This window comes from Typopeltis vanoorti, chromosome 9 (genome assembly GCF_054136105.1).
Source record: "Typopeltis vanoorti isolate ZY-2024b chromosome 9, IOZ_Tvanoo_1.0, whole genome shotgun sequence".
Classification (NCBI taxonomy): Eukaryota; Metazoa; Arthropoda; class Arachnida; order Uropygi; family Thelyphonidae; genus Typopeltis; species Typopeltis vanoorti.
In genome coordinates, this window is record NC_143557.1 from 75,257,712 (window position 1) to 75,283,787 (window position 26,076).

Here is a 26,076-nt window from a genome sequence, read left to right on the forward strand (position 1 = left end):
CCTTCTGTTGTGCTATCAACACTATAGTGGCACTTTGTGAAAGTGATTCTTTAATTGTAATTTTATATTGTTTTCCATTTTCAATGTACCGAGGATGCCTGTGATGCATGAGTGAAAATTTAACATTCAGTAAGTTTATTCACATAAGTTTTAGTTTCCATGTTTAATTTTTCTAAGTACATCAAGATTTTTCTAAATACTTACAAGAGTGGTCTTAAAAGTTCTTGGCCTAATAATCAAAAAATGAATTTATAATTTCAAAATTATTTTTATTTTTCAACATAATCTCCCTTAAGACTAATACATTTATTCCAGTGATGCTGAAGAGACATTATCCCATCCCTGTAGTGGTTCTCGGTAAGATCTGCAAAATACCCCTCTACAGTGCAATCACCTCTTGATTCGAAGAAAAAAGCTGACTAGCGTTTTTCTTCGAATTTTATTTTGGGAAGAGATAAAGTCAGAGGGAGCCAAATCTGGGGAATAGGGTGGATGTTCCAACAATTCATAGTGCAGATCCCTGATGAAAGATGATTTTTTTTTCTTCTGCAAATCAGGTCTTTTCTCACGAATTTTTTCGTCTAGTATGGTTAAAAGATCAGAATAATATTCCCCGGTTATTGTTTTACCCTTTTCAAGATAATTAATAAACAAAATGCCTTTAGCATCCCAAAACACTGATGCCATGATCTTTCCTGCTGATGGAACCGACTTTGTCTTCTTTGGTGCTGAACAACCAGCTTCTGTCCACTGTTCTGACTGCTGTTTGGATTCTGGTGTGTGTAATGGTGAATCCAAGTCTCATCCATAGTAATAAATCGACGCACAAAATCAGTTTTCTTCTTGTTAAAATGCTCCAAGCACTGTTCAGAGATTTTCATGCGAGTGCATTTTTGATCTGCTGTGAGCAAGTGTGGCACCCATCTTGTGCAAAGCTTTTTCATATGCAATTCTTCATGCAAAATATATCCTACATGTTCTTTTGAAATGCCTATGGTCTCAGCAATTTCATGCACTTTGACTCACCGGTCATCCAGTACCATATCGTGCACTTGATCAATGATTTCTGGTGTTGTTATACTTTTTGGACATCCTTCATGTGGATCATCTTCAAGGCTGGTATGGCCATGTTTAAACTCGGCAGCCCATTTCTTAATTGTCATAAACAAAGGAGAAGAGTGCCCATAAACTTTTATGAACTTCGAATGAATTTCTTTTGGCATTAAACCTTCTTTTACAAAGAATTTTATAACTGCACGATACTCGATTTTATCCATTTCAAGGGATATAGACAACACTTTTGCTTCAGACAGTGTATAAAACAAACTACTTGATGGAATGACTTCCAATTTCACATGCATGCTTATGACAGATGTACCAACTTAGAAAAAAAAAATCTTGCTGATAATGTTGCCATCTATGGACGAGGCCGAGAACTTTTCAGACCACCCTCATATGTACTGGTATTAAAGCAGCGAAAGGTAAATTGTTATGTAGGCCAGGGTTTCCCAAATTGTGTTCCTGTAAGCCGATTACAACAATGGGCGGTGTATCCTCTGTTCTCAAAACTGAATGAAATAACAACTGTTGAAAGTTTATTTATCACTTGGTTAGAGTATAATAAATTTAGTTTAATCCTTTATCCAAGTGTGAGCAAACAAAGTTTGTGCCTGAAAGTATCTTCAGGACTGGGGTAAGGTGGTACAACACCAGGGCAACTCCTTGCAAAGGTGGAGCAAGATACCAACACTCCTATCTCAGTATCTCCTATAATGCAAAACACATCTCCTTGCGGATATGCAAAACTAGTCTGGGTAGTGGCCCTTCCCTTAATGCATAACATTAGACATATCCGCAAGGGGATGTGTTTTGCATTATAGGAGATACTGAGATAAGAGTGTTGGTGGCTTGCTTCACCTTTGCAAGGAGTTGCCCTGGTGTTGTACCACCTTACCCCAGTCCTGAAGATACTTTCAGGCGCAAACTTTGTTTGCTCACACTTGGATAAAGGATTAAACTAAACTTATTATATGAAATAACAACTGTGTTGCAAATGTTAGTGACCAATCAGCGAGGAAGTATAAAGAAAATTTTTCCACTGAAATTGAAGATTAAGGTAGTCTGTATCTGGTTCTCAAATCTAGTAATGCTGAATACTTTCTTTGCAAGTTCGTATTGTAGGGTGAAAGTGCTTGTTTCGAAACTGTAGTGCCATGTTTTTTAAAAGTAATAGGCCTACAGATTTAAATTTTAATATGAATAAGAGACAAGGGACACTGTTTAATTTTGGTGTTAAGAAATCTCTTATTTTGAAGGTGTTTGTGATGCAACAGACAGTGGTTCATCTACCTCCAGGATGTACAAAAGGAGGGGAAAACTACCAGCACACAGGAGAAAAAGTCTTCATTCACTCTTAAGTACTTATAATAATATTATAAATTTTTGGTGATCAGAATGGGATATGTCAATGAAAATCAGCACAAATTAATTTAATGATGTTGGCCTGAGGAAACTACAATATGCTACAAGATTTCATTAGTCCAGTGATTGATAACTGATTTAAATGTAATTTTATATTCTTCAATATGTCACACGATATACATAAGTGTACTAATACTCTTTATGATTATGCCATAATTAATTAATATTGTAATATATTAATAATTAATAATTACTTATTTGTTTATTAATTAATAATACATTACAAAATAACCAAGGCGTTCCGTGAAAATTTCAGGATTTGTGAAGTGTTCCATCGTAGGAAAAATCTGGGAAACGCTGATGTAGGCCATTGTGAAAGACAAGTGGATGGTGTGGATTTTTCACAAATGTATGGTGTCATGAATGTAGTATGTATGCATGGGAAGATATCGCAGATATTTATGTAGAGAGACTGAATAAGAGAAATATGCAAGTGTGGGTATGTAGGAAGTGCATTATTATGATGGACTAAGAGGCTTCTGTAAACATGAGTAAAGAACATGGCATTGTAACTGAAATGGTAATTGAGTTAGATTGTGTGAATGTTCAGAAAGTGTGTGGAAAAGAATTTGGGGAAATAGTCGAAGTAGTTTTTGAAGCAGTAGTTTTGTGAGATACAGATGAATAGAATGAAATACTTAGTTGGATATTGCTATAGATCTGTAGTGACAATGAAATGCATAAGCAAATAAGAAAAGCTGATTTTTAATTATGGGAACATAGATTGGGATGATGAGATAGCAACCAGAAGTGAAAGAAATGAACTTCTTGAGTTTTTGAGGGATAACTACTTCAGACAGTATGTAACAGAGGGCATGCGAGGATTGAGGGTCTTGGATTTGATCACCTCATCAGAGATGTGATTATAAATGAGGTGTCAAATCTCCTGCCAGTTGGTAAGAGTTATCAATCACTGGACTAATGAAATTTTATAGCATATTGTAGTGATGAAGTGATTACCTGGGTGGTTACCAGCCATGTGAGGACTTCTGTGAAGAAAGGGTATATGTGGAACTACAAACCTGGTGATTGCGAGAGGCTCAGGAGACAGCTTGCAGCTGTAGCATGGAATGAGGAGTTTGGTAAAAAGTTCAGTAGTGCTATTTAAGAACTATCTAGTAAGAAGCAATGTTTAAATGTGTTCAAAGTGTCAGAAAGTTAAATAAAGTAGGTGTGAAATGGATGAATGAAGAGATTCAGCATGCAATACAGAGAAAGAAGGCATTATGGAGGCAACATAAAATGAGTGGTAGTAATCAATTTCATGAGGACTACAAAGAACAGGCAAGAAGTGACTCAGTTGGTAAGAGTAGCAAAAGAGAAGTGTGAGCAGCAGTTAACTAATGAAGCAAAAAAAAAAGAAAGAAAAAAAACACCGTAGAGAGTTCTTTTGATATGTAGCCAGCAAAATAATAAGGGGAAAAAAAAGAAAAAAAAATGATCATGGTAGGATGACATTGACTTAAAAAAATGGTAAGGACAACTGCTGCAGAGGATATATAATAAATTTAGTTTAATCCTTTATCCAAGTGTAAGCAAACAAAGTTTGCGCCTGAAGTATCTTCAGGACTGAGGCAACTCGTGGTAAAGGTGGACTAAGCTCTCATCACTTGTCTTATTATCTCCCATAATGCAAAGCACATCTCCTTGTGGACATGTATAATGCTATGCATTAAGGGAAGGGCCACTACCCAGACTGGTTTCGACCTTTATTGAAGTCTTGTCAGTGGGAGCCAGACCCAGAAGTGGTGATACTAAGGTGGAAGTAATGGAGAAGTCATATTTACCTATACGAGTTTCCAAAAGGTGTCTCACCTTATTATTAAATTATGGGAGATACTAAGACAAGTGATGAGATCTTAGTCCACCTTTACCATGGGTTACTTCCATCCTGAAGATACTTCAGGTGCAAACTTTGTTTGCTTACACTTGGATAAAGGATTAAACTAAATTTATTATAGTCTAACCAAGCTCTTTCTCTAATCCAGAGAAAGATCAATAATAAGCGCTGAGACACCTTTTGGCAACTCGTATAGGTAAATATGACTTCTCCATTACTTCCACCTTAGTATCACCACCTCTGGATCTGGCTCCCACAAAGGTCGAAACCAGTCTGGGTAGTGGCTCTTCCCTTAATGCATAGCATTATACATGTCCACAAGGAGATGTATAATGCATAAAGATATTTGCATTATGGGATATACTAAGACAAGTGATGAGAGCTTAGTCCACCTTTACCATAAGTTTCCTCAGTCCTAATGATACTTCAGGTGCAACTTTGTTTGCTTACACTTGGATAAAGGATTAAACTGAATTTATTATAGTCTAACCAAGTGGGAAAAAACTTACAACAGCAGAGGATATAGATAAGATATTTAATGAGGCAGTTCATAAAGGTTTTCATCCTTGTGAATATAACATCATGGAGAATTTGAGGGCAGTGGACAAGTGACTGATTGTGAGCGAACAAGAGTATATGGGGAATTGAACAAACTTGTTTTGTTAATAAGACTGTGGAATTTGATGATATATTACCATATATTTTGAAAGAATGTGCCAGGGAGTTAACATCTGCCTTGGCATATTTGTGTAATATGAGTCTTATGTTGGGTCAAGTTTCAAAGGAGTGGAAGGAAGGGAAGATTGCACCTCTTCATAAGGGAGGTGATATGACTCAAGTATCAAATTATAGGCTAGTCTGTGTGTCAGACATTGTGGTTAAAGTGTTGGAGAGGGTTGTGAGAACCAGGATCTAGAATTGTATTGATAACAGTTGCATTATCTTTTATGAATAACACAGATTTGCTGAAGGGAGGTCATGTTTTAGTAATCTGCATACTTATTACAGTAAGGTGACAGCTGCATTGGATGAGAGAAATGGATACACAGTGGTATATTTAGATTTTGCAGGAAGCAAAATTCACTAGTAGTTAGCCTCAGGGGTCTCTTTTGGGACTATTGCTGTTTTACCATATGTTAATGATATCGGGGAAGATTTGAATTAGGATATTCAATTGTTTGAAGTTGATGCAAAGTTGAGAACTATGAGGAGTAGAGCAGATGATGTTGCCTTACAAGAAGACTTGAATAGTCTAAGTGAATGGGCACAGAAGTGGGGATGCCAGTTCAATGTTGTGAAATGTAATTATTTAAAATTTGGAAAACAAAGATAGATTGGATGTAGAATTTACTCTTGGTGAGGATATGTTATTTGGAGGTGGAAGAAATCAGAGCTCTTGGGATGATGGTGGATAGGGATCTAAAATTTAGAGAACACATTGCCAAAATTATAAGGACAACACAACGAATTCTGGCAATGATGCAGAGGACAGTGACTTGTAGAAGTAAAGAGGCTCTGGTTCCATTGTATAAGGCCTTGATTAGGTCACATATGAACTGCAGTACGCAGATTTGGTCACCTCATTTTCAAAAGAATGAAGAAATATTGGAAAGAGTCCAGTGGCGATTGACTAAGGTAGTTTCTGGTTTTTGGAAGGTTGAGTATGAAGAAAGGTTGAGAAGATGTAATTTGCAGAGTCTAGTGGATAGGAAGAAGAGAGGTATACGTTGGTAAGGGGTGATTATAAGATTAATATTGAACTTTTTCATAAAATGGTAAGAGATTGGGGGAGAACAGGAGGTCATCCCTGGAAGCTGTATAAGGAGGGTGAGCAAAGAAATGAGAAGCAGGTTTTTTTAATGTATTTAAGGCACAGTATCATAAGCTGTATGTATGACAAAGAGACCTCCTGCAGACTCTATGGAGGGTCTTGGGATAATAATAATAAAATATCTATCAGTCTATCAACACCACATGTCAGAAGAACATCATCTTATATAAAGAAAAAAAAAAACTAAGAATTTCTAAACAGAATAAAAGACATTCAACATACAGACATCCTGGCTATTTTTCACATAGAAAGCTTATTCACCAGTGTTCCAAGAGAAGAAACGATCTTAATCTTAGAAGACATCTTTCTACCTGACACTGTTAAACTTTTCAAATATTGTCTAGAGAACACTTTCTTCAAATTCCAGGACCACTATTTTGAACTGTCTAAAGGCTTAGCCATGGGTGCAGCAAATTCTCCATGCCTAGCTAACATATACATTGAAAGGTTTGAACAAAACATATACATTGAAAGGTTTGAACAAAGAGTCATTGAGAGATACCAAACCAAGATTCTGGGTGAGATATTTGTACGATGTTTTCATCATTTGGCTAGGCTCAGAAGAAACTCTCCATAAGTTCACTGACTTCCTTAACAGTTTTTTTATTATTATTATTATTACTATTACGTAACACCTTCAGAGAGTCCAAAGACTCATCGAGGGAGGGCACCTACTTTACTACTCTCCGTTTCCACCAAACGCAACTACCTTCATCTACATCAATGCCATCTACCGCCAACCACCACCTCTAGTATTTTCACAGACAATCACAACATCCATGGCGGGATTCGAACCCGCACCCTTTTTGACTGAAGAGCTGATACGCTAACCACTCGGCCAACCAGGCCGATTTTTCAATTGCAAAAATCCAGTTTATGTCATAAGTAGAAAAAGATAGATCCATTTCCTTTCTGGATGTCTCATCTCAGTTGAAGATCAGCAATCTTACTTTCGAAGCATACAGAAAAAAAGTTCGATACCAATCGGTATCTATGTGTCATTTTCTGCAACCACTTATCATAAAAACAAGGCATCATCAAAACCCTAAAAGAAAGTCATTATGATATCAAGTGATGATTAAAAAAAAACAACAGAAATAACTTATATTATAAAGACATTCTTCCAAAAAAATGGTTACAACATCAGAACTATTAATAACTTCTTGAATATTGAATAAATCATTGCATGTCCCAAGACAACAACCTGATGATTACAATGTTGTGGTTTCTTTACCTTACATCAGAAATGTTAGAAAAAATAGGGAAAATCCTGTAACAACAACATAACTTTAAAGTTGCCTTTCAATCTCTGCAAAAAATCTTCATATTAAAATTGCTGAAACAACTTCATCAACCTATGAAGAGACCAGGAGTATATAAAACGTTTGTAATTGCAGCATTTGTTATGTTGGACAGACATTACAATTTGGAGACATCTTTCAAAAAGAACATGTCAAAGATGTGGAGAAGAAACGGACATATAAATCTGGACTATTTTTTATACCACCAACGGAAAATGACAAGTTAATTGGCAACTCACTAAAATGCTGTACTTAGAATTTAATAATTATACATAAATTTAAGGAGGCAAGTGAGATGATACAAATATCTGACCCAGTGTGACAAAAACTAAGGTTTAATCTTAAATCAGCTCTAGTTGGCATATATGAATCTACATATTGATGAATTAGGCTGAGACAAGCTAAACCACATATGTCATTCCTATGTTCAACATTTGTTGCATGTTGAATGAATAAAAAAACAGCAGTTTGTAATTTAGAAATCTCTTTGTAAATACTACTTTATATTTGTGTTTTGTCTTAATCTGAAGAAGTATACAATAGGACTGTATGAAACTAGTCATTTTTTTGTGTTTTTACTTTTTTATGTGGTTTTCTCCAGTAATTAATTAAAAAAAATATTGTGAATAGTTTGGGCCTCCCATAATGAATCTTCAGACTCCATTGAGGTGCCCGTGCACTAATAATAATATACTTCCAAACCACACATTCAACTAGCAACCTTCTTCACAGTGGCATAGCTAGGGGAGGCAGTCTGCCCCAGACGGCACTTTGCGTTTAAGAAATCTTGCCATACTGTCTATAGAACAGCAACTGAATGATGAAATAGACTTCGACAATGTCATTGACGATTTTGCTAACAGAAAAGCAAGAAAAATAACATTTTAGAATGTTGGAATTAAGGTTTTACTTCAAAAATAAACAGTGTTTTAATTTATTTCCCTATACATCGTTTTGACTTTTGTAGTATTTTTGGTGTATATTGAGAGGGGCAGCAAACTCGGGGACCGCTCCAAAAGCTCCAGCTACACCACTGCTTCTTCATCCTCTTGCACATTAGATGAAGGTTGCTAATTGGATGAGTAGGTTAAAAATGATAGGGAAATTATATTTGGGGAGAACTTTTTAGATATCTTTTCTGATGTACCTTGAATTTGTTTGATCTTGTGTGGTGGTTGCCAGAAGAGGGGAAGGGGAGTATTTTGGTTATTTTATAGGGTTGTAGCCATTGGCTAAAAAAAATCTCAAAGAGCTCTGCCATTAGAACAAATAGTGTTTGCTCTGAAATTGTTTTGAGGGTGCCACACTGTTCAGATCAATTATGTGACTACTTATCTAAGCACCTTCCAGTGTATAAGTTTCCTATAAACAGAAAAATTATAATGAACCATTTGGTAGTTGTGTAACTAGTGTGTCTAGAGAAGGTAAGCAGCTCTGACTTACCTTCTCGAGACACACTAGAGGCAGCTGTTTTTCTTTTCCTATAGTGAAGTGTATTTTTGGATATTGGATAAAACATGTACTATACACAGATACTAGAAATGTATCTGTGTATAGGCCATGAGACCAAGTAGCAAACACATTAACTTCATAATGTAGCCAGATTGTTTTTGTGTTCCAATGTTAAGTGCTTGGTTTTCTGTAATTCCGCATAGAAATTGTCTAGAGGAGGAAGAGAAAAGGAACCCATTATAGTCCTATCTTGCTGTTTGTGTATTTTTTGTTTTCATGGAAAATAACTTAAATGCATTGTCAATTTGAATAATTCCAATATGTCAGGAGGAAATCTGGTGTAATAAGATTTAGGGTTTCTGTCCGTGTTATATTAATAAATAAAGAGGTAACATCAAAACTGGTCATGATGCTTGAGTTTTTTTTTATGTTAGGAAGGAGAGTTATCTATGAAGAGGAAAAATGATTTTTCTATTTAGCAAATTTGTAGGTGAGAGGCTCTGTGCTAGAATGATAGGCAGGAATTGTTTGATTTGTGAAATTTTTGGGGACATCATATATCTGGGGTGGTTTAACATTATACTTTGTTTTTGCCAAGGTGTAACTTTTTTAAAAATAATTTATACAATTTTTTCTTTTGAGATTTAGCGAGAACCTGGTAATAGAGAATACCTTTTAAATTAGTGTTCATTTTTCTGTTTGTTGATCCTTTATGACAGTTGCATCACCCTTATCTGGTTTTGATTGTAATGTTTTCTCTATCTCTTTTGGTGGAATTTTGCTTTTGGGGGATTGATTTCATCAGAATGTTAGCTACTTCTGTTGTTAGTTACTATTTGAAATAGATGATAGATTCCATATTCAGTGTTGATCATGATTTCTAAAACAGGTACTTACTTGTCTAGGAGTGATGGAAAAATTATGACTTTGACCAAGCATTTACTGCATCTTCTTTAAGTAGCTCTGATGATAAATTCACTATTCTGTGATCTTGTCATGAAGTTGTGGCAGGATATTTTTCACTTTTGGAAATTTGACTAGTTGGACTAGTCAAATTCTTTAGTTGCTGCCGTTTTGTATATGTTGTTGAGGATTAATCACAGTTTCTACTGCGAAGCACCGATATGAATAAATACCAATGCCTATAAATATGTGGGCTGAACAATAGAATTTCATACTACAATGTTGTGTAGGTATTTGTATGTCATATTGTTGGTTTTCAGGTCCACGATTTTTCTTCTAACTTTCCATAAATGATATTTTATTTTATTAATTATAAATATTAAAATTCCTTTTGCACTGCTGAACGGTGGAAGATGGTTGCTGAAAATAAAAAAAAATAATAAAAAAACTCGTTCTGCTGTTAGTAATGGAATGCCTGGCACATTAAATGGTCTGTTTTATATATGCAAGACAAGAGAACAGCAGTAGAATGCCTATTTCGCTGTTTCCAATTTGTGATGTCTGTTACGTATTGGTTCTCAGATGTTACGCCACAGAATACGTTGGAAGAAAGCCATAATAATACACCGTAGCAAGTTCAAATTTTCATGGAATCGGCCTCAGCCCTAAGAAACATGCCAAACCTCAACAAATTTGGGAGACATACATCAGGAGACCTTCAGCCAGGCAGCCAAGAATACCTACATAGCCCGCTAGGGGGCACCATCAGGACTTTTAGGAGAAACAATAGCTTCCTCGTTTCGTCCTTATTTACTGTGCGTAATGCCTTCGTGCATGTCTTTATTTTGAGTTCCTTTGAAGATGGCAACGTGACGTTGCCAAAATATTGGAAATATATATTAAAGTTTAATTTAATTTATATTCTAGTGTACTCCTTAAGTTGTGAAGTCCTTAAGTTAATTAGTAATCAAGATCTGATAATGTTGAGTGATAATATTGATTTGGAGGAAAATTGTTGATGGAAGTTAGTAATGATGTAAGTTCTTCATGTAGTACTATCATAACATCCAGCTGTGGGCATGGATGTTTGTGATTGTGTTTGGAAATACTAATGGTGGTGGTGATCGGCGTTAGATGGCATTGGTATAGTTGCAGTCATTTGGTGGATTGAGTGGCGAAGACAGAGTTGTAGAGCAGGTACCCTCCCTCGATGCGTCTTTGGACTCCCTGGAGGTGTCTAATAATAATAATATCAGGAATTTGATGAATTAATTACATAAGATATTATCTCCTGGTTGAAAATAAAAACTTCTTTATTACATTCACTGGAGGCCACCTGTGATCAAATAATTTGATAGTGAATGAGATTTTAAATTATTTAAATTAATTTTAAAATGCAATAAATTCAGAATGGGGCTCAAAATTCATCTCACTACTTGTCTCCAATAATTTGCACATGGCAAGTGGATTTCTGGAACCCTGCTCATAACTAACATTGTAGAGTCCTAATATTTTGGTTAGCTGCCTCTATAACCACTCCAAGGTTAATTTATCTTCTTCAAATCCTGGTGACCAGATTTAGGCACAACAGTCTGGATGTGGTCTAATCAGGGATTTAATGGAATCACCATTCTTTTATCTCTACAAAGTCCTTCGTAGCAATCCTCTGGATTGCCTTTGCCACCTTTGCAATACAATTGCCCCATGAGGAAATAAATATGAGAAAATAAACTTAAATGTTTAATTTGGCCATTCAACCTTTCATATAGAAGAGATGACTGAACAGTGGATTGTTTCTTCTCTTCATAGATCTCTCGATAATAGGCCAATGCATCATCACAGTGAGGCATTAGGATCCATACAAAAACTGAAAACATGTTAGGTTCCACGTTATATAAATCGCATTATGCAAGACTCAGAAAAAGTAGAAGTTATGTTCCGAAATCTTTTTTTTTTTTTTAATTATCTAAACAACAATGACATATCCAACCAAAATATGTTTTTATGTAATTCAGGTAATTCATGTAAGTTAAGAAAACTATGAAACAAATACATAGTATTTGTTTCATAGTTTATATGAAACTTATAAAAATTACAAATTGTATGTTAACTTAATTGCATATAATGCATAAATGTTTTAGGCAAAAATAAAGTGCATATTTTAATCATAATCACTGTCTTCAGAAATAACATTTTGTGGATGTTCTTTATTTACAAGTCGCCAGATGTCGTCATCACTTGAAATCTCTTGGACATCATTTGTATAATTCTCATGCATACTTTGGCTGGTTTAGTTATCACGAAGTCAGTAATAAGACCTTGCTTACCACTATGCTGCAGTTTTTTTTATTAAGTTCATAATATGGAGCTAAACAAATATCCAATTGTCTCGTTAATTTTCCAGAGCGCTCCATTGAGAGATCATTATCCGTAAAATAACTTCCTAGCTTTCTTGTCAAGTGCAATCCCTCTGCTAATTTCTTTAAACTGAATTCTTTAACGGATTCATCACAATCAGAATCTTTGGGAACTTTCCCTACCAATTGGTTCGACGTCATCTATTAATTATACCAGTTCCTCCTCATTTAAATCTATTTCTCCATCAATTAATTCACTAATTTTGTTTTCAACCATATCACAGAAGCCCTCTAAGTGGCCGTTACTATGAAAATACATTTTTTATATAAAAAAGCATTATATATTGTATGTAACTCACCAGAAAATAAAGTGCTTAGCTTGAGAATTACAAAACTTATGATTTTCAATGCGCTTTTCTGGCAGAAAACGAAGACAATTTTCAACAATAAACACTTTATATGTTAAACAATTGATGTACATGTGTGCTGAAGGGATTTCCCCTAATATAATTCGCTATATACAAGCAAATAACTACATGCACAATACTGGCAAATGCAAATTTAACGAAGATAAGATTTGATTTTTAAGTCTGCGGTGAAAAATATATGAAAAGATAAAGGGTTACTACAATTTGTAGACCGTGTTGTATAAGTGCTGCGTTATAAGAGGGTTACCTATACTGAAAACATACATATAGCATGCAAATACTGAAATACATAGCACTAACACACTAAAAATACAGCATAAAAATACGTGTTGATACGCATTTTATATAAAATAGGTAGGTTTAAGTCAAAATTTTATAACTTACAATTTTTCTAGCCCTTTCACAATAATTTCCTTAGGTCTAAAGTCATAAGTCAGGGACTGCCTGTATTATTTTGTTATAATTTGAAAATGTTTACTCACTAAAAATGTCTAATTGAAACCAAAATTGAAGTGGCTATTTTTTTTTTTTTTTCATAAGAGTTATGAGTATTGAGTTTAAATAAAATCAATTTGGGAAGGAGGAGTTGAATTGACAAAAAATAAATACATAAAATGAAATAAGATACATGGTGTGTTTTGCAAAGTCTGTCATATTTGTTATGATTCATAGATGGCCTATTTGTTTTTTCTTTATATAAACATGACAGTGCTCTTTATTTTATTTTAAAGCAATGCATATTCTATTAACAATAAATATTGAATTCAAAACATTTGTCAGTTACACTGAGACTACTACTACTACCACTGGTAAGTAGAGGCAGGGTGTCTGCCACTTTATTTATTTATTCATTTATTAAATTTCAATTTATCAAAATAGAAGGATGAATGTTATGCACTTTACTGTAATATAAAATTACATCTAATACTTTTAATTGGGTAGATGAAGCCCAGAGTGACAGAGCTAAAGAAAGTATACGAAACAAGTGTGTACAGTACTTAGAGAGGGCTGAAAAGTTGAAGGCATACCTAAAGAAGCGTAAAGAAAAGAAACCAGTTAAAGCTGGTGAAGATGGTGGTAGTTCTAATTCACACAACAAGTTAGTTAAATTTAAGTCTCTAAAACATACTCTTTTAAATTCTGTAGTTTAGTGATATTTTTATTTTGGTCATTTTTTTTTGGTCTTTAAGAGAGTAGAATTAAGTTTAATTTTTTTTTTTAAATTACTCATTATACAAGTGATAGTGAATTCTGAAATCGCCTTTGAATTTTCATAGTGCTCATAACTATTAAGTAATATGCAATTTAATTATTATCTAAGACAAAGGACCATTTTTGTATTTAAAAAAAAAATTGTTTTATTTCATTATCAGATTCCTGATACACTGCTTGGAAAGAAGTCAACGGACACACCATGGGCAAGATGCATTGTGACAGGTAGCTAATCACGTATCTGTAGCCAGTATAACTTGGAGGAATATGATGCTCCTAAGTCAGTGCAACTGTGTTGGGGTGAAATGGCTGCAAGAAGGAAACTGACAGAGTTTGAAAGAGGCATTGTGATAGGATGATAGATGTAGCAGATGCCCAGTGAATGTCTCTTACCAACGTGCATAACTGCAACTATAAAACATCAGAAGTGATGGTAAGGCCTGATTTTCCTGGTTAGGCCTCTCACTTATGTTTGTGGTGCCACGAATATTGAACTCAGAGAGGCATTTGAACATTCTGGACAGTGCAATGCTTCCTGCTTTGTGACATTTCTATGAAACTGACCATTGTCTCTTTCAACAAGACAATGCACCGTGCTGCTGTAACTGCATGGTTTGTGGATGTGAACATCACTTGACTGGCCTCCACAGAGCCCTGATCTCAACCTCATTGAACATTTGTGGGATGAACTGGTGCATCAGGTCAACAGACGTCCACCCACAACAGTCCAGGACCTTATTACATGCCTCCAGAAAAAATTGTCCAAAATTCCCATTGATTGCTAATGTATGCCTGTCCCGTAGGATTGCTGCAGTCATCACAGAGAAAGGAGTTCCTACATCTTATTAATGTAGGCACCATGGCTGTTTTCCTCACAATGTGGTGTCTGTTGACTTCTTTCCAAGCATTGTATATATACCCTCAGGGCTGTACAGGATATTATGATAGTACTACATGGAAAAGTTATATCATTACCAACCTCCAATTGACAATTTTCCTGCAAATTAATCTGTTATCTCTTAAGACTCCAACATTTTCAGATCTTATATATTTGTCGTCTAAGGCACTTTTTACTGTATCTATCTACCTAACTCTGGGTCTTTTTTCCTGCCAACCTAGCAAGGCATCAGCAATAATTGACACATTCTTTATGCATCATGTCATTCTGGTACTGCCCTACTGGAGCCTGTATCTATATCATGCTTATTTAGCAAGGGTATAACATTTTTGAGATCAGTAAATAGTTTATTGACTTTAGCTATATAATAGACTGTATTAAAATGGTACTTGAGGTGTTCAAACATTTTATAATCCATTTTCCTTTGGCAAGCAGCTAGAGATGTCTTTTGTGGGTGATTTCTGGCCAAGTCTATATCATAGCATCTTTTGTGAGAATTGGATGCTTCATGAAACCTAAATGTCTCCACTTTGAAAAGTCCTCGAACCCTGTAGAAATCTAAAGTTACTGTCAGCAGCCCCAGGATATTACAATTTCTTAAAGGTATTACAAAATGCAACTTTGTCTTGGTAACACAACCATGTGAATTCTTTGAGTCATTTGTCTAGGAAGGCATGCTTCACCTGATCATTTCTACTTAATGGTACAGCAGAACTCTTTCCTCTAGTGTTTTTACCACTTTCTGGTCCTTTCAATTCACCTTCAGTTTTGCATTGCTTCACAAAACTAAAGAGTGTAGTTTGTGTTTTCTTTCATTTATTGTTCATAATGAAGGATGAATTCATATAAATTATCCCTAAACAACTTTTATAACATAACTACTATTTTCCGGAAATTACAATGTATACTCAATATTAATTATAATTTTAATTAATACTTCGTATATATTTTGGAAGTCCACTCTAGCCCACTTAGGACTCTAGACCCGGCTTTGGTTGCCTTTATTCAGCCTCATTTACCCAGTGTTTAGTGCCTATGTGCACATATCGTTGTTTTGTGATTCCTGATAATGGCAATATAATGTTACCAAAATATAGGAAGTATTAATTAAAGTTATTATAATATTAAGTGTACATTGTAATTTCCTGAAAAATAATTATTAAACAATAATTTAATAATAGAATAAAATGTATTGTACATGCTCAGTCTGTGCAGCCAGATCCAGATTCACGATGTACTCATTCACATCATCTGATCCTTGACCTGTCTTTGCAAAACGATTGTATTTTTAAATGATAACAGTGTTAAACATGTAAAATGCTCAAGTATTTACTTACACTCAGTTAATTCATGTTGTGAAGTGTATAAATAAGATTAGGTTAATACTCTATTAGAATTTTGCACACACACACACACACACACACACACACACACACACACACACACACACACACACACACACACACATATATATATATATATATACACACACTACAGTATTTAATTATCGTATTTTTGGATAGATAATGCGCATGTTATCTATACAAAAAAGTCTAAATTCGTTAAAAATGAACATGCGCAGTATACATTTGAAAGGTATGAGAGGTAAATCGAATGTAATAACAAAACTAAGGTAGAAGTATTACTTAATATTTATTGAACATTACACTATTCAAATCCAAAAAATTCTTCATCAGACTCGATATTGAAAGAATCAATTGTGTTAAAAATTTCGTTTTTAACGCAATTTAACGGTATTTCTTCAGTTTCATAATCATTATCACCGGACATCACTGCATTCCCTTGTGCTTTAATGAAACCATTTCTAACACAGTTTTCACTTACAGCAGCCCAACTTTCTACAATTCATGTAACTATATCTTTATATGACATTCTTTTCATCTGCCCTGTTTTGTTATATTCGTGGATGCCATTCATCATCCAGTCTTCCCACTTAGCCTGCAAATTGTCTTTGAATAGTTTATTTACTACAACATCAAGGGGGGTTGCAGTTTTTTTGTTAAACCACCTGGAATGATGGCCAATTTGGAATACTTACAATTGTTTTAACTTCTGTTGTCGTGTATGCCCTACACGAATCCAACACTAACAAAGATTTTGGGTTGAAAAATGCCATTTTTCTGTTTCGCTACACATTCTCCAATCAAAATTTTATAACCTCGGAATTTATCCAACCTTTATTATTAGCAATAACAATAATATCTTTGGAATCACAACCTTCTGGAACAGCCTTTCTTTTGAAAATCACCATCGGTGGCAGTTTGGAACCATCTGCAGTTACGCAGAGAACCACAGTAAAGTTAGACCTTTCATGCCCTGTTGTAGCAACTGAAACCTCTTTTGCTCCCTTCAGATTCACAGTCCTAGAACTAGGCATGCCAAAACTTACGGGAACTTCATCCATATTCCCAAAGTGACAAGCATCAACCCTACACAAGTTTTCTCTCAGAAACAAACGAAATTTAGCTACTTTCACTTCCCAGTTGCATGGCAAATTTTGTTCAACACTAGTGGAGGAGCACACTTAAATTGTTTCTCTTCATAAATCCAAAAACCCAAGATGGGTAGGCCTTGAAATTCTGTATATTATCGTTTTGTGCAATTCTTTTTGATTCCTGCAACACACGGACAGTAGATATTCTCATACCTTTTTAGCTCTTTCACTAACAACCAATCAAATAGTTGGGTTGTTAGTGAAACCCAATCAAACAGTTTATTTATTTTTTCTATGGTTGGCCATAAGCACCTTCTTAACCTCATAACACGTTTCCTCGTATATAAACATTTCAGGACTGTTTCAACCTTTCACCATTCACGAACACTACTTTCTCCAACACTGAACAATCTACCAGCTTCACGATTCCCTTTTTCCTTTGCTACTTCTACCACTTCAAGCTTGAAACTTGGCTGTGTAGGATTTTCTCTGAGAAGTACTTCTGTCTTCTATGAGTAATTTAGATCTAATAACAAAATATAAACAAATAATGATTTACTTTATGAAATCTTTTAAAACAGGATGTAATTGTAGTCGTGGTAATGTCACAGTGATCCCAAATAATGTGAAAATTGTAAAATTTGGAATTAAAAAAAAATCGACCACTGCTACTAGCAATGCACATGCTTCTAAAGAATTCGTCCATCCTCTGTCTGTACTTCTTAACTCTACCGCTAGTTGGCGTATGCACATTATCTATACATCAAAAGGAGTGATGAAAATGTTGGGGGTGCACGTTATACATTATGTGCGTGTTATCTATCAAAAAATAAGGTAAATGGTCTCAGTGTTAACTTTTGTGTTTATAATTACAGGTTTATTTTGTTAATGAAATTATATTAGGGAGAAAAGCCCTTTTTTAAAAAAAAATAATCTGTTGCATATGCTGTATATATTGGATACATGTGTAAGATTAATATTGAACTAAATTAATGCATTGATTTGATTATGAAATTTATTTATTGGAAATTGTAACTGTAATTTAATTTAAATGAATTTAAGAGAGTAAAAAAATATACTAGTTTTGTTTGAAGTGTGTGAGATTTACTGTTTTCGCCTAAGAAATCCTAAAGACAATGTGTAATGGTGACTCATGTTTACCATTTCATGAGTGAAACAAAAACTGGAAGTATGATGTGTGAAGTGATACTGGGAGAGAACTTAGGAGATTTCTGAAACTGAATAGCAAATATTATGAAGTCGTTCGTATAGAAAGAAATTGTTTAAAGTTATCAATTGTTATGTTATGACAATGACAACAGGACAGCTGTTAGGGGAAAGAACTACAGCTGGTTGAGATTTTAATGACTGTTTGATTTATTAATTAAATAAAGATGCTTTCTCTTGGTTGGAAATAAAACTTCTTTAATAAATTTGTTGATAGCTGCCCATGATCAAATAATTTGACAATGAATGAGGTGATGTTTTAAAATGAAGAAAAAAAATAAAGTGTAAATTATGCAAAGAATAATCTTTTGAATACTTTTAGAAGGATGCTGAAAATTCACTCGCCATTTGTCCGATACCTCGCCAGTGACAGGTGCATTTCTGGAGCCCTTGTTCCAGCTATTTTGTATCTTTCTATAAATGCTATATATCATTAACATTCCTGATTGCCTTTCCTATCTTTTAATCATCAGCAAACAATTTAACATCCATCAGATTCTTCTAATGTCATTAATGTATAGTTTGGCCAACAATTGTCCAAGGGCTGTTCCCTGAGGTATACTACTCATTGCCTTAAATCTGGAAGATTCATACTCCCCCCCCCCCCCATATACCACTTTCTGATATCTGTCCATAGCCACCACCTACTTATCTAAGTCTGTATTTATATATTAAAATCCCGTATCTTCTAATTTATGCAGCAACCTTTAATGTGGCATTCTGTCAAATGCCTTATCAGCAGCATCATTTATCCAATTCAGCTGTAACATTATTATAAAATATGAGAAAATTGCTCAGACATGACCTTCCTTTATGCCATTCCTTGCAAAGTATAGCTTGCCTGTCAACTCATTTCTGTATGTGAGCCCTTACCATCTTCTCTAAAATCTTCACCATCATTCCAGAGATACCGATAGGTCTCTAGTTAGAAACATCAATTTTTGACCACTCTTCTACAACAGGACAATCATACATTCTTTTCTGTTCCTTTAGGATCTTTTTTGAACTGAGATTGAAATTATACAACCATGTCAATGGCTTAACTAACCAATTCAGCTGAGCATTCTTTTAGCATACATGCTAATATCTCATCTGTCCCTATTGCCAAATTCCTATCTACATTATACAACAGTTCTTGAATCTCTTTCACATGCACCACTTCATCCAGCATAGTGGTTGCACTGTGCACCATGTTGTTGACATGGATTGATAGATCTTACCAAATTGAGCACTCATTATTTGAACAATCGCATGCACTTCTGACACAAGTATATCATCTGCATTCAGTAAAGTTATTCTTCCACATTCATTCTTTGTTTTACTTGCAGAATAATAATAAAATTTTTTTGGATTGCTTTTAGCCTGTACAGGCAGTTTTTTTTTTTTTTTTATACGATACTCGTAATGTTTTTGGTGTCTTCATATATTTCATGACTCTTCTCATCCTTATGCTCATAATATTCTTTCTACATCATCATCATCATCATCATCTAATGGATCTCTTCCTTAATAAGGATGCATATCCATTTCACTCTTGCCATATTTGTTCTTTAAACTTGTACACATTCAGGTACTGCAACATAAACAATATAATTTCTGAATATTTCCTTGTAGCTTTTCAAAGTGATTCTCCAGTAGCTGATACTACTACACTAATAGCACTACTATTAGTGTAGTAGTGCTATACTGGCTTAAGGATTTTTTTATTTTAGTAAATAATAATTTTACTAACTATTATTAATAGTATTTTACTTAATTTAGACTGTGTAGTTGTGTGTGTGAATTTTAATACATGATATAATTCAAAAAGCATTTTTTTGTGGCAATGATGTGTATGAGGAAAATTATCAAGATTTCTTTGTTTATTGAGTTTAGCATAAGAGATTTTATGATATATTGTGTGCATCTAATGTATTCAGTGCCAAGAGCAAATGGTTTATGGCATGTAACAGGTGGTCTGCAGGGAGACTTAAATTAATTAAATGAATGTTTTTAATTATCCAAATGAAACAAATTAAAATGTTTTTAACAAGTAAGTAAAAGTTATTGAAATCAAATGGAGACAGAAAACAACAACAAATAGTGTCAGAATGTTCAAAGGTGGAAGCAGTAAAACTATTGTTGCATCATATATCTCTGATATTGATATATCGAGGCAATATATTTAACTTTATCCTTTCCTACTTCAGCCGCTATATCAAATTCTATCGCATGTACCTCTTTGTTAAGTCGGTTGCGCCATTGTTATGTGATCTTCATTAATATTAATATTAACGTTATGTCTCGCTTCTCTTATACCTTTTCTTACATAATTTAACCTTTTAAGGGCCACCAGAAATTACCTGTTCCCTGAATTCCATGAGTTATCCTGGTCACTCAGGCAAAATTTATTTTTTATCTGTGCCAGCCTGGGCCTTAAGGTTAGAGATAAACTCACCCTTTAGGATAATCATAGAATATCAGGTGCCACTAATAATGTTAATCAAATGCTTAGATGCTTTGGGTTCTCTGGCTTATTTTATTGCAGTCGCGCCCTACTATTTTCAATTGGGGTATCCCTGCACACACACACACACACACAATCACAGGTTTGATGTTTTATGAAGGGTCAGTCATCATGATCAGAAACACATATAAGTAAGGAATCAAAATATTTATTAAACTCATTATATAATGCCATACAAGTTAAAGTAGTTATCAAATCTAATTTAAGCTTCCACCATTCTTTCACTCTTTCACTCTTAAAACCATTATGCATTGACTTCAAAATGTTAGCAACTTCAATAACAACATATAATACATTCTTAATTACAGCTTAATTGGACATTTAGGCATTTTAGCACATAAATAATCTCTCTCGGATTAATTACGACAGAATCTCTATCTAACTGAAAGTTCTTAAAGTTCATTTCAAAAGCATAGTCATTTACATAAATCTTAGTTCTTCACTCTTTCTTCCATTACAAATTTTCAGATGCATTCTCTTAACACTGTTAGTCAATTCTCAAAAGGGGCTAGAACAAGTGAGAGTACTTATCTATTCTTTATCGGTTTTCTTTCGTCATTCCTTCCTTGTTATGACTCTGGTTGTCTCGATCTTATCGCCACATGGGTTACACATGCTCGCCTGAGCTGGGCACTATCTCTCTGCTAAGATTTTTCATCGATGACCTTCTCATTGACAGCCTATTGTTGATCTTGCCGAAATCTGTTGCAGTGTCATGCTGGAACTTTTCGTAAGTCAGCCCTCAAAAATGAGAGCTGAACTGTAATGAACTCTTGGAGCACACGAAGAGAAATGCAGGAACAAGAAAAAAATGGGGCGATTTACTTCCGTGTCGCAGGTTTTATACGCTCCCCTAGAGCGCCACCTTTCCGAGTTTGAATTTCTCTTATCGTCTCACCCATTGGTCTCAGGCTGGGTGACTTCACCGATCAACATACGGGACTTCTTGTTTCCGGGAATGTATGCGTCATGATGTCTTCTCAGATGTGATGCCTGCGGGTGCTTACACTGCTCTTATAGTATTAGGGCGATCTTTGCCCTATGTTGCTGAATAATATGCATTCTTTCATTTATAATATTTCACTAATGATTTCTCTCGTATCTGCCCCCTTTTTCTGACTTACATTCATGCTAGACATATCTATCCTATCCCAATGGCTTTAACAGGCCTTTAAGGCCCACAACCTTCCAAGCATGCTTGGATTTCGTAACCGAAATAAGAGGATAGAATGGTCACTCCTATGCCTCAAGGTATTCTTGGCTGTATCCCTGTGTGTTCAAGGGCCAGTTTGCCTGCTTGTGGGATGAAAAACACCAGATAAACTGGCGGAAAAAACCCTACTGCCCGCGCCCAAGACCGGCTAACTTAGCTATGGCTGAGGAAGATCCTTCAGCTCCTCACGTCTCCGACGGGAATCGAACCTAGGACACTCCTTTCCCAGGCATATGGTTGCGAAGCGCAAAGCCACTAGGCTAACCGCGCGGACTATGCTAGACATATAGATATGTTAATTTAAATTCACATAATTCACAGTTTTACCTGTGTTTTACCGATAAATACTGAGTTAACCCCAGTATTTATCGGAAACGTTGTTTAATAATGAAAAAGTGGCTCAGAACTAGGACTTTGAAAAGAAGAGCAAATGAAACAGTTGATGCTAACCCTAATTGTGATACACGTGTTATAACAGCAAGTAAATCTGATACTATTAAAGTAGAAGAAACAAGCAGTTCAAAGAAAAAATGCAGTAGGAAATATAACAGTTCGGATTTGCCATTCGGGTTTACTTGGTGTGGAGATGAAAGTGAACAGAAACCTCAATGTGTTTTGTGTTACGAAGTGTTGTGGAACGAGTGCATGAAACCTCCGAAACTCCGACATTTAGAAACTAAACATTGTGATGTGAAACATAAGCCAATTGAATTTTTTCAGCGATGCTCAGGGACATTAAATCATGGGAAAGATATAGTTTCGGCCATGGGTTCCATTAATAGCAAGGTATTGGAAGCATCCTATCTCTTAAGTTTGCCCATAGCAAAAACAGGGAAACCTCATTCTATCGGGGAAAATTTGCTACTTCCAGCTATAAAAGATGTGATAAAAACTATGTTTGGCAACAAGTTACTAAAAGATGTTGATCTGATTCCTCTTTCAAATGACACTGTCGGTCGCAGAATTAATGATATGGCAAGTGACGTAGAATCTCAGTTAATCGAAAGAGATAAGAAGAGCTCTTATTATGTGTTACAAATAGATGAGACTACTGATGTTATTACAAATGATGCGCAGTTAATATTGTTGGATCTTGAATGAGGACTCTTTCAAGAAAAGAATCATCCATTCAAGATTTAACTAAAACACAATACTAAGTAAGAAAATACTTATACTGTTGGCAAAGTAAGCATATTATATGAGAGAACATGTCACATTTTCTTTAGAAAATGAAAATTCGAAAAAAAAATTGCATGTCTAAACATAAAATATATTGTTTAAAGCTTTAATGCAAAATTGTGCTCTATACAAGAACATGTATCTAAGTGCTAACAAAAGTCCAAAGGTTGCTTGCTGACCTCCGCCGATGACATAAACCCCGAGGAAGAGGCGTTCGTGGAAAGTGAACGGAATTCGCATTCCATGAAAAGAGCGCTCATCGAGGAGCAGAAATGTGACTCCACTTCGTAAGAGCAAATAGGGAGGCGCCTTGAATAAGATTCGAAGGCAGAAAGAGAACGCTATGAAGGAGGATAAAAGCGAGTTCAGGCATGTTTGAACTTCTCTCTCTCTTGCTTTTTTTGCCTTCTGGTTGTTGCCTGTTCCTGTTTTCTCGTGCGGACCAGCGATGCTGATGATCAGAAGGAAGCTTGACAATGACGAGCTGCAACCTTTTCCTGTTGCTGACTAGGACAAGGCTATAAGCGAGATGACAGCAGTTTTCTAATTCGGGCCATCGGTGAAGGTTATACTGATGTGAGATAGAAAAGGATTCCTCTTGATGGCGGTCGAGCTAACGACAGCAAACCATGAGATGAGCATGCGTCCAGCAAAGAAAAATGCCGATTTGTGACTTCCGCGTGGCGGCAACCTACCGTTGCAGAAAGATATCCCCACACAAAGGACCAACGAAAGAATCACGATATCATCACACCAAGGTGGTAAGATACTAAAACCTTTTCTTTTAGCTATGTAATAATTAGTTTTAGATGAAAGAAGGAACAAGAATTTTGACTAGAAGGAAAGAGAGCTTTATAGGGACCACGTGCATTGATTTATTGACTATTGGACTGGTAGTCTGAGAACTTATGATTGTGCGTTTCCTAATCTAATGTGAAGGAGTAAAATGAAAGAAAATTTAGTTTAGAAGTTGACTTATGTTTTGTGCTGTGTGTGGATTTAATTTACCCATGGAATGTGAATAGCATACTTGTCAGTTTGAACATTTCTTACTTGTTTAACTAGTGATTTAGTAATGATAAAAATGTGATTAGCCTTTGACATGGTAACTTAATTGTAATCTCTTTGACCACTTAATAAACACGTTTTTCTATGTAAGCCTGAGTTTTATCTGAGCATGAGACTGATTTTACCACCCATAAAATCACGGACCTATGCATAAGGGGAATATAAAGGAAGTTAAGAACAATTTAGGCCATGACTGTATGCTAAGATTACTTTAAGCTACTTAATACTTTAAATAAGGTTAGGTAACGCTCGACCTCCGGGAAGGTTTCTTTGGACAAGAATTTTCTGTCCTAAAGCTCTGACTGGTGCAGCTAAAACAAACAAATATCGTCAGAGCTTGAAAAGGGAAACGGGTCCCAGAGAGATAGTTTAGAGATTTATTCTTAGTTGGTACAGAAAAATAATAGTAGTAAATTTATAGAAAACCAATGACATAACAATATGCTACATAAGATATGCACATGATAACAACATTCATGATATTCTGTATTGTAGAACTTTTCCATCCCGAACAACTGGAGAAGAAATATTTCACACTCTCAATAATTACATAATACACCAAGGGATCCAGTGGGAAAAATATATAGGCTTCTAAGATGAAAAGCCAAACGGCTATTTTTTTCTGGCGAGGTTGATAAGTTACGGGGATAAAAATCCCTCATTGTTTTTCAGCCAGTAAGTGAAACTAAGATCGAAAACTACGATCTGTAACTATGATAAAATATCAAGCTAAATATCTGTATCTACGATAAATATCAAGAACAGTGAGGGAGCTTGCTCCACCTTTGCAACGAGTTGCCACGGTGTGGCACTACCAAGTGGTCACTTACGCTTGGATACGCCGACAGTTCGTCGGCATGAAACGTTACAGATCGTAGTTTTCGATCTTAGTTTCACTTACTAGCTGAAAAACACTGAGGGATTTTTATCCCCGTAATTTATATAGGCTTCTGTTCGGATGGAGCTCGTGCCCTTACAGGCAAGCTGGGGTTGTTTCTATGGTCAAGGGAGTAGCTCCGGATATGAATTGAGTGCATTATTTCATACATAGGGAAGCGTTAGCCTCCAAAAGAATACCACCAGAATTTAAAATTGTGCTATACAACTGTAAAGCTAGTTAATTTTATTAAACCTCAACAATTAAATAACAGGTTATTTTCATTACTCTGCGATGAAATGGGCATTGAATATATACAACTTTTGCTTCATTCTGAAATTCGCTGGCTTTCCAGGGGCGAAGTAATAACAAGATTATTTCAACTGAGGCACGAAGTTTTATTATTTGTTAATGAATGTAATTCTAATTTTGCATCACTCCTTGTTGACTCCTTGTATCCTATCTTTCAGACATTTTTTTGAAATTAAATGAACTAAATCTCTCCCTTCAGGGAAATTCTTTAACTGTTCTTGATGCCTACTACAAAATAAAGGCATTTGAGAAAAAACTGGTTTTATGGATTAATTATGTAAAAGACAGACAATTTGCACCTTTTCCAACATTGGAATCATTTTTAGTGGAAAATGATATTTTTGTTGATTCTGAGTTTCTGGAAAAAGTTTGTGACCACCTCAAAAATCTGAAACGGAATTTTGAAACATATTTTCTGAATAACTTTTATAAGAAATTTCTGTGGGTTTGCGATCCATTTCAGACTTGCAGTCACGAGAACGACCTTTCGTTATCGAAAAAAGAATAGTTAATTGAGGTTTCAAGTGATAGTGGAC

The 26,076-nt window shown here is 35.2% G+C and overlaps 1 protein-coding gene across 1 annotated transcript in view; it reads left to right on the forward strand.

Moving 5' to 3' along the window:
• Vps4 (vacuolar protein sorting 4) overlaps positions 1-26,076 on the forward strand; it is a 216,813-nt gene that overhangs the window by 40,319 nt on the left and 150,418 nt on the right. Inside the window, exon 3 of the mRNA XM_090398397.1 lies at positions 13,536-13,692. Coding sequence (XP_090254523.1) covers positions 13,536-13,692 — 157 coding nt within the window. The remainder of the gene's footprint in view (positions 1-13,535; positions 13,693-26,076) is intronic.